The sequence below is a fragment of the Betta splendens genome, chromosome 15 (assembly GCF_900634795.4).
Source record: "Betta splendens chromosome 15, fBetSpl5.4, whole genome shotgun sequence".
NCBI lineage: Eukaryota > Metazoa > Chordata > Actinopteri > Anabantiformes > Osphronemidae > Betta > Betta splendens.
The window spans coordinates 8909028-8918126 of NC_040895.2; the positions used below are offsets into that span (position 1 = coordinate 8909028).

Consider the following 9099-nt stretch of genomic DNA (forward strand, 5'->3'; position numbering starts at 1 on the left):
AGCTCGTGGTTTTGAAGAAATCAGTTAATTAACCAGAAAAAATTAATTATCTGCAGCTCAGCGCTGTTTCAACACTAGAAACTAGTTTGTTTTTGCATGTTTCGTTATTCATTTACCCTACATCCACTTTACAAGAGATTACAAGTTTCTACTCATTTTATTTAAACGGCTTATACTGACACAAGGCCACAGATGCAGGCTAATATGATTTTAATATGATTTTTTTTTTCTGACAAAACACAGATGAGCACAACACTAAGCCTGACCACCAATAAACAAATAATGTAGCAGATGTTAAAGTGGGCAACGATGGGTCGTGTGTACTAATGTGCCGTAAAAAATCTTTGACTGCAAACCTTTTTTGTAAAGCTGGCCTGATTGTGCTACTTCAGTGATTGTAACATACCTGCAGAACCTAGTCAGGTGACAGTGTTTAAATATGTCATTGTTTTTTAACTTTGAAATTTGAACACCAATCTAAAATATGCCAAGATTAGAAAGCCGCTAAAACAGGCTAGTAATTATTCTCTCTATATCTGAAATTCTGGATATGAAATGAAGTGATATAAAAAGGTAAAATCCAAAATTTGAAGAGGAGACGTGCATGATTATATCAGAGACTGGAATGAAAATGACAACACTGCCATTACATTTCCAAACCTCGTGACAAAACACATTTTATCAAGAAAACACACAAACATGATAGAAAAAAGTTGTTTATTACAACATAAGCTCCAAAGGCAGTCCAACAACTAATGAAAGGGTCTAAGACGGAGATGTCATACTGGGCAACTCCTGGATATAAGCGGTGAAAACCTGTAAAGCGAAAGAACAAAACAAAACATAGGATTAAATTACAGCAGAGTCAGCACAGTCAGTATAAACACAAAGTAAATGATGCAGACTACATTAAGATCACACGATCACTTTTACGGCAGCAATGGAGTGTTGGATGACACTCAACCACATAATATTTCAGCGATATATACTGAACACGAAACAAAAAAAATCAAAACAAAATTTGTTAGGGACCTCTAGTGGGTAAAGTGTGTAAATGCAACATATTGATGTACTTAATTCTCTTTTCAATTACCCTACAGTGTATTATTAAATTATGTGATATTCCCATTTACACCAACAGTTACTCATCCGTTAACTACAAAAAGATACTGCATTTAGTATTATTCACCACATATAGCCAAGGCTCAAACAAGCAATATGTTTTACATTTACTACAGCTCTAAAGTGTCTCTGGGCAGAGACCACACACATATCATAGATTACACATACAAGAAATAGACCATTGTAGTCAAATAAAAGTCCTACAGATACTGAAGAACTGTCCATCAGTAAAAACTACTGCCATAGGTGATGTAATCCCAGTATTATTTTCACAAGGTGCACAGGGCTATTTAAAAAAAAAAACACAATTGGAGGAGCGAGGCAAGTGATGATGGTGGTTTAGGTTTTGGTAGCTAGGAGTTAGCATGGGATCATTCTAGCCAATGATTGACAGGTGTCAGGGACTGAAATGCAGCCTCCTGTGTACTTTATAGAATATTAACTATAACCAGGACAGTGTTTCTTCCAACAGACGCACATAATCCACCCCAGCCATTCCTTACATTCAGTCAGTGTTGGGTGCCGCAGCAGCTCTTGGTTTTACTGGTTTTAACTTGGTCGTCCTTCTTCAGGATGGCGGGCCTCACCACGTCCACGTCTCGGTACAGGTGATCCAGTAAGCCGGTGAGTAGACTGGGCGCTGAGTAGAAGTCGATAAGAAAGTACGCCCCTCGGCGGTGTCTCTCGTTGTGTTTGGTTATCTTGTAGGGCAGCTGTCTCTCCCCGAGGTTCTCCAGGTTCCTCACCACTGCTCCCCGCTCCAACAAGGTCTCCACCGTCCGCCGAAGAGCCGCCGCCGTCTCCGGCCGCTGCATCGCTTTCAGGATCAGTGACAGCTCGTAGCGAGGCATGGCGCAGCGACACAAAGATCCTTTAACGCGTTTAATTGGACTGATGCGGCGTGGATGTCATTGCCAGATCGGTCGGTTCTTTTCAAAGGCAACCATGTTATGACACGAGGAACAGGAAAGGGTCCTACTTATGACGTCCAAAGCATGCGCCTGTATTTCGACCACATGATTCTTAAAATATAACAAATAAGACACCGACTGTAAAATGTGACACTGAACAACAAAATTGTCAATATAATGGATAAAACACGATACTTATTTAAAATATTTGGATGTGCATTATAACATTATAACATTATGCGCGGTGCGCATGCTCACAAGTGACGCTTCCGGGCCCCCTCGTCACTATCTGAACGTGCGTTTCGAAGATGGCGGCGGAGAAGTCGGTGCCGAGTGATCTTTACAAATGCGTGTATTCATTTCTGCTAGAGAACAAGTTCGCCAAGGCGGCTCAGCAGTTCCTGAAACAGACTAAAGTGGTAAGATGCTGTTTTGGTGTGGCTGACATCCGGGCGAACGCGCTGCTTAGAGAATGACGCACCGCACGAGGGGTAGCTCCTATGGAACACACCGGTGAAGCTAGCACGTGCAGGGCCACACGAACAGCTCCCACGTGTTTACTCGGTTTAACTAACAGCGTAACAGTTATTCGTGGGTCTGGCTTGACATTAGAAAAACGTCCTACACCATATACGATGGGAATAACAATGTAACAATGATAATAACGTTTAAGATGCCTGAGGCCGTTAACTAACAGATGAACATTCACGTTTCCCTACAGAATCCACAGGATCAGAATGAGGAAAGCCTCGTAGACATCTACAACTTCTGGGTGAAGTGAGTCGTTTGTTCTTTTGCAATGTTTTGCAATGTTTTCACTGCTTAAGGTTGTTAAATATGCTTCCAGTTAATTGATGATAATGAGTCGTGTCGTGCAGTTACATTGTTTACTTAATCAGAGCTTCTCAAAAGCAAAAGCTAGCCTTAAATGGACTCAACTCAGTTTCAGATTGTAAACCCGTAAACATTAGCGTTGTCTTCTTTCACATCACTTCTTAAACTGAGCATCAGGTGATAATTAGTAGGTTTGCCTTAATAAATAATAATAAAATATATATAATATAAAATATGAATCTTACATTAGCAGATTAAATTGCAATTGTAAATGACTGGATTTTCCTAGGTCTCCTGATGCCAAGAAACGCAAAGCACCTGCTAACCAAGCTAAAGATTCTAATGGTCCATCAGCCAAGAAGGCAAAAACTGGTAAAGAGAGCTCCAGCAGTGAAGACTCCAGTAGTGAGGATGAAAAGCCTACCAAGGCAGCATCTGGAGGTATTGTCAATATCTTAATGTATAATTTTAAACTTTGTACTCTGTAACACCAATAACTCTGTAATCTGTGTAATGTAGTGGCCAAGGTGGTGCCTGTTAAAACAGCTAAAGCAGCAGCTAAAGCTGCATCAAGCAGTAGTGAAGACTCAGAAGAGGAGAAAACACCTGCAAAGGTAGAAGGAAATGTCCAAATTGCATTTATTGTCCATGTTATGATTTAAGAAAAACTAATCTGCTTTAAAAATTAATTGCTGCCTATAGGCTCCCGTGAAGCCTGCTGCTGCAGTAAACTCAAGAAAGAAAGACACCAGCTCAAGCAGTGAAGAATCTGACTCTGAGGATGAGAAGCCTGCAAAAGCTCCTGCAGCAAGTCAGTAATTAAGCTAACATCAACCTAAATCTATGTAAAAAAAGCATGTTGATTTAATTATCTTTACTTATCTCTGATTCATAGAACCTAATGCAGGTAAAACCACAACACCCAAACCAGCCGTTTCTGCTAAGGGTGCAGCCCAGAAGAAGCAGGCGAGCAGCAGTGAAGATAGTTCTTCAGATTCTGAAGATGACAAACCTACCAAGGTACTAAAGGTTTGAAACCTTTTATTGCATGGCTTGTTATTAAGTTTTAAATATTGCAGAGCAAAATCTTTCAAATTCAGTTTGTAAGCGTATAACAGTGTAAAGAAATGTTCTGCTTGCCTTGTGTTCTGACAGGTTCCAGTCAAACCAGCTGTTGCCAAGGCTGCTGCTGCTGCTGCTGCTGCTGCTGAATCAAGCAGTGAAGAATCGTCAGAAGATGAAGCTCCTCCCAACAAAAAACCTAAAAATGGTGTGTTTTGTGTATGTTTTATAGTAGTAGTGAATCCAATCACTTGTCCAACAATTTTTTTTAAATTGTATTTTAGTATTAGTGTTGCCAGAAATATAATTATTAAACTCTCAAACCTGTATGATACTGATCTATTTCCTGTCTTGTAGCCATGTACAGTGCAGTTCCTCCACCTGCTATGATCCAGAAAGCTCCATCAGAACAGAAAAAAGTAGCTCGTAAGTGACTGCCCTCATTCTCATCTTAAACAGCTTGTTTTTAGCGTCTTCTCTAACAGCATTATAACTCTCACAGCAAAACCGACTTTGGTAAAGACTGCTCCAGCCAAAGCTGCTGCCAAAGCTTCAAAGTCCAGTTCTGAAAGCTCAGGTAATGTAAAATTCAAGATTATGTTGAGTCAAATTTTATTAATATGACAAGATGGCGAAAAATATCTCAAACATTTTTGTTTTCAGATTCAAGCTCAGATGAAGAGGAAAAGAAGGCCCCAAACAAAGCAGCCCCAGCAAAAAAAACCCCAATCAAGTCTGCTCCTGCCAAGGCTGCACCAGCTAAAGCAGACGAGTCAGATGAAGAGTCAAGTTCTGAAGAGGAGGAAGAGGTCAAGAAACCTGCAGTAAAGGTGACTCCCGCTAAAGCGGCCCAACCTAAAGCCCCAACCAAACCTGCTCCTGCCAAGACAACGCCAGCCAAGAAAGACGAGTCCTCAAGCAGCTCTGAATCAGACGAGGATGACGAACCAACAAAAGCTAAACCAGCAGCAACTAAGTCTGCTGCACCAGCTTCAAAGCCTGCTACACCTGCTGCTAAGCCTCCTGCAGCAGAGAGCAGCTCTGACTCTGATTCCTCCTCTGAAGATGAAGAACAAGTCAAGGCAAAACCTGCAGCAACTAAACCAGCCGCTCCAGCTAAAAAAACTGCTACACCTGCCAAAAAAGCTGCTACTCCTGCAGCTAAGGGTCCTGCAGCAGAGAGCAGCTCTGACTCTGATTCCTCTTCTGAAGATGAAGAACCAGTTAAGGCTAAACCTGCAGCAGCCAAACCAGCTGCCCCGGCTAAAAAAAGTGATGCTCCTGTAGCTAAGGCTCCTGCAGCAGAAAGCAGCTCTGACTCTGATTCCTCTTCTGAAGATGAGGAACCAGTGAAGGTGAAACCTGCAGCAGCTAAATCAGCTGCCCCAGCTAAAAAGACTACTACACCTGCCAAAAAGCCAGCTACTCCTGCAGCTAAGGCTCCTGCAGCAGAGAGCAGCTCTGACTCTGATTCCTCTTCTGAAGACGAAGAACCAGTTAAGGCAAAACCTGCAGCTGCTAAACCTGCAGCAGCTAAATCAGCTGCCCCAGCTAAAAAAAGTGCAACTCCTGCAGCTAAGGCCCCTGCAGCAGAGAGCAGCTCTGACTCTGATTCTTCTTCTGAAGATGAAGAACCAGTCAAGGCTAAACCTGCAGCTACTAAACCAGCTGCCCCAGCTAAAAAAGGTGCTACTCCTGCTGCTAAGCCTGCTACTCCTGCAGCTAAGGCCCCTGCAGCAGAGAGCAGCTCTGACTCTGATTCTTCTTCTGAAGATGAAGAACCTGCCGCAGCTAAACCTGCCGCAGCTAAACCAGCTGCCCCAGTTAAAAAAACTGCTACTCCTGCAGCTAAGGCTCCTGCAGCAGAGAGCAGCTCTGACTCTGATTCTTCTTCTGAAGATGAAGAACCAGTCAAGGCTAAACCTGCAGCAGCTAAACCTGCAGCAGCTAAACCTGCAGCAGCTAAACCTGCAGCAGCTAAACCTGCAGCAGCTAAACCTGCAGCAGCTAAACCTGCAGCAGCTAAACCTGCAGCAGCTAAACCAGCTGCCCCAGCTAAAAAAAATGCTACTCCTGCTGCTAAGGCCCCTGCAGAAGAGAGCAGTTCCAGCTCTGATTCTTCTTCTGAAGATGAAGAACCTGCAGCAGCTAAACCTGCTGCAGCTAAACCTGCAGCAGCCAAACCAGCTGCCCCAGCTAAAAAAACTGCTACACCTGCCAAAAAGCCAGCTACTCCCGCAGCTAAGGCTCCTGCAGCAGAGAGCAGCTCTGACTCTGATTCCTCTGAAGAGGAAGAACCAGTAAAGGCAAAACTTGCAGCAATTAAACCAGCTGCCTCAACTAAAAAGCCTGCTACACCTGCTTCCAAGCCTCCTGCAGCAGAGAGCAGCAGTGATTCAGACTCCTCTTCTGAAGATGAGAAAAAAACAGCAAAGCCTAAACCAGCCACCCCAGCTTCAAAACCATCTACCCCTGCAGCAGCAAAGAAACCGGCAGCAGCAGCAGCAAAAAAGGCTCAAGAGAGCAGCTCGGACTCCTCAGATAGCTCAGATTCTGAATCCGAGGCCAAGTCTGCTAAGCCTCCAGTCACCAATGGTAAAGCAGTCACACCCAAGGGCACACCTGCAGCCAAGGCACCAGCAAAGCCAGCAGAGTCCTCATCCAGCGACAGTAGCTCTGAGGAAGAGGAAGTTGCTAGTAAAAATACTGTAAAGCCTGCTACACCTGCTGCCAAAGCCAAGACAACCCCAGCAGCTAAACCTAAAGAGAGCAGCAGCTCCTCAGACAGCTCATCAGATGAGGAAGAACAAAAAGCAGCCACAGCTCCCACAACTCCTGCAACAAATAGTGAGTTTTAAATAAGATATGATTCCATGCTTGTTACTTTTAGGCTTTATTAGCGTATTATTTGTAGTTTGATGCATTTGGGTGAAGCAATTGTTGCATTGTCAGCTGGTTCAATGCTGTTTTCAGTAAGGTTCCTTCAATAAGTCCACATGTAACAGTTTCATCAATTCATTAAGGTACAAATGGAAAGAGGAAAAAAGATGAAGAATCATCAGAAAGCGAAGAGGAAGAAACGGAATTCACGACTCCAAAAAATAAGAAAGCAGTAACTACTCCTCAGACTTTCCCTAAAGCCAGCAAGAAGGTAATGGATTGCAAAAAGGTTGGAAATGTGAAGTGCTTCATTGCCTGTTCACGGCCTTGATGAAATCCATTGTTCTTTCAGTCCACCAACGTACCATTCCGTAGAGTCAGAGAGGAAAATGTAGCTGTGGACCCCCGTCTCGCAGACAACTCTTTCGAGGCTAAGGTGAGTTCAGTAACCACTTTGAGCAAGATGTCATAGGTGACAGAGTAGATGGGCTTAAGTGTGTGTGTGTGTGTGTGTGTGTGTGCTGCTTTCAATTGTAGCAAGGATCCAATGGGGACTGGGGACAGAAAGCCAACAATGTGCTCAAGTTCACGAAAGGCAAGTCGTTCCGCCATGAAAAGACGAAGAAGAAGAGGGGAGGCTACTGCGGTGGAGCCATCTCCACTACAGTCAACTCCATCAAGTTTGACAGTGAATAGGGTTCTAGTCCCTTTGGCCTCTCCCAACGTGACCTGTACTGTACCTGTAAGATCAGGCCATTTTCTTCCCTGTATACATTTCCCCTGCCGTCTCCACCCAACTGCAGCAACAGGTTCTTTTTAATCAGCGCAGTCATTTAATCTATGATTTAAAAGCAAAAGTCAGTGGAGCGGTTGCAGCAGGAGACAGATGTTCCCACCTGTAAGTTCAAAGTGTACTGGTTGGCATTCATGTGACTAATTACCATTTATAGCCACTAGGTGGCTGCAGGCCACCTGTTAATAGTAGGTGTAAAGAAAGACTTCACTTGATTATCAATGGCAAATGTACGTTTTGTAACCTTCTTTTCCATTTATATATGTATGAATGACGGCCATCGACAGAGTTCGTCATTATGTTAAAAAAAGGTTGAGTCTGGTTTTTAATCAATCGCATGGATTCTTGTTCAGTTTGTCTGTTTTTTTTGGCCACATTTGAATGTAGAGAGGGTGTTTGCCCGGGCTTTTCCTCTTGTCTCACAAGTAGAACTGAGTTTTATACTATTTATTAAGTTTAACACCTCAACCTGTACGAACTAGAAAGATTTTTTTTCAGTGTTCTTGAGCCATTTGCTTAGAAAGTTTCTTTTGAAGTTGGGATGCCCTTTAATTCCCTCTCTAGTCCTGTCAGTGGTCTTGAACCTATTCAGAAACTAAGAGCCATGTTTGATTGAATTTACTGTATGAAAATCTTACTTTTTTATTACCATTTCTTGTGTCTGTAATTAAAGACTTAACAAATCACTTGCTCATTTTATATCCTTTCTTCAGACTCTTAGACATTTATCATTTCTTTTCAGATTTATGTGTGCATGTCCTTTCTATAGTAATATTCAGAAACAAAAAAAAAGCTATAATATGCATTGTCTGCAAAAGGAGCAGATGTTAAAATGAAAGTCTAAATCAGTCTCCTTAATTCTAGGCAATTGTCCCTCATCGTTCTGCTCCGCTCCACTGAGCTGTGGAGGTGCTGCTCATTGTGGACTTTTAGTAAAGGAGAATGTTATAAAACTATAAAACTTAGCTGCTGGCTGAAATAATGTAATTAATCTCTGGGTAGTTAAATGATGAAACCTTCCCAATAACCTTGTGAAAGGATTTCCTCTGCATCCCTACATATGTATGTTTAGAGCACATGCTAAGCACATAATACATCCTTTGTACATAAAGAAATACACTGTGGGAAAGTCTCCTTCAGGAGATTAAAAAAAACTCTAATCAGCCTGTAGATGGCAACAGTACATGATCTTTTGGTTAACATTAACTCATTACTGGAAAAAGCTGAATTTCTCAGTCACAGCAGGTGGAGAGTCCTCACAAATTCAGTATACAACTTGCAGCACACGCTGATGCTACATCTCCCATATCTAAGCAGTAATAAGACTCAGACATCCTCTGTGGAGGCCATTGCCTGTGACTCGGATTCGGCTTGAAAACTGATACCTCAGTTGACTAGCTGCTTTTTGTTCTCACGTAGTCTGTCAAACTGTACGTACATGCAGTTTCACTCCCATTGAAAGTACGGCTGGTTCTCAGTCGGTCCAATGTGTTTTGC

At 42.7% G+C, this 9099-nt stretch overlaps 2 protein-coding genes across 3 annotated transcripts; one reads left to right on the forward strand and one right to left on the reverse strand.

Annotated features, from left to right (window-relative positions):
- Positions 1-700: 700 nt before the first annotated feature.
- On the reverse strand, positions 701-1973 carry mrps6 (mitochondrial ribosomal protein S6). The gene is made up of 2 exons (XM_029175423.3): positions 1626-1973; positions 701-816 (listed from the first exon to the last, which is right to left on the reverse strand). The coding sequence occupies exon 1, from the start codon at positions 1971-1973 to the stop codon at positions 1632-1634; it is 342 nt and encodes a 113-aa protein (XP_029031256.1). The 3' UTR covers positions 701-816; positions 1626-1631.
- Positions 1974-2200: 227 nt separating this feature from the next.
- Positions 2201-8288, forward strand: nolc1 (nucleolar and coiled-body phosphoprotein 1). Of its 2 annotated transcripts, none has more exons than XM_029175297.3 (13): positions 2201-2452; positions 2755-2810; positions 3157-3308; positions 3387-3481; positions 3570-3678; positions 3763-3896; positions 4023-4137; positions 4287-4355; positions 4432-4506; positions 4593-6776; positions 6953-7080; positions 7162-7245; positions 7347-8288. In XM_029175297.3, the coding sequence occupies exons 1-13, from the start codon at positions 2342-2344 to the stop codon at positions 7503-7505; spliced, it is 3471 nt and encodes a 1156-aa protein (XP_029031130.1). In that variant the 5' UTR covers positions 2201-2341; the 3' UTR covers positions 7506-8288. The 2 variants fall into 2 exon arrangements, with proteins under 2 accessions (XP_029031130.1, XP_029031131.1); XM_029175298.3 differs by having other exon boundaries at positions 2245-2452; positions 3763-3887.
- The last annotated feature ends 811 nt before the right edge of the window (positions 8289-9099 follow it).

Bases quoted from the DNA above. Each gene is read 5' to 3' on its own strand.
- mrps6 (XM_029175423.3), bottom strand. From the start codon at position 1,973: ATGCCTCGCTACGAGCTGTCACTGATCCTGAAAGCGATGCAGCGGCCG.
- nolc1 (XM_029175297.3), top strand. From the start codon at position 2,342: ATGGCGGCGGAGAAGTCGGTGCCGAGTGATCTTTACAAATGCGTGTAT. The intron at 7,081-7,161 runs GTAATGGATTGC...TTGTTCTTTCAG, and splicing joins TCCCTAAAGCCAGCAAGAAG to TCCACCAACGTACCATTCCG. The intron at 7,246-7,346 runs GTGAGTTCAGTA...TTTCAATTGTAG, and splicing joins ACAACTCTTTCGAGGCTAAG to CAAGGATCCAATGGGGACTG.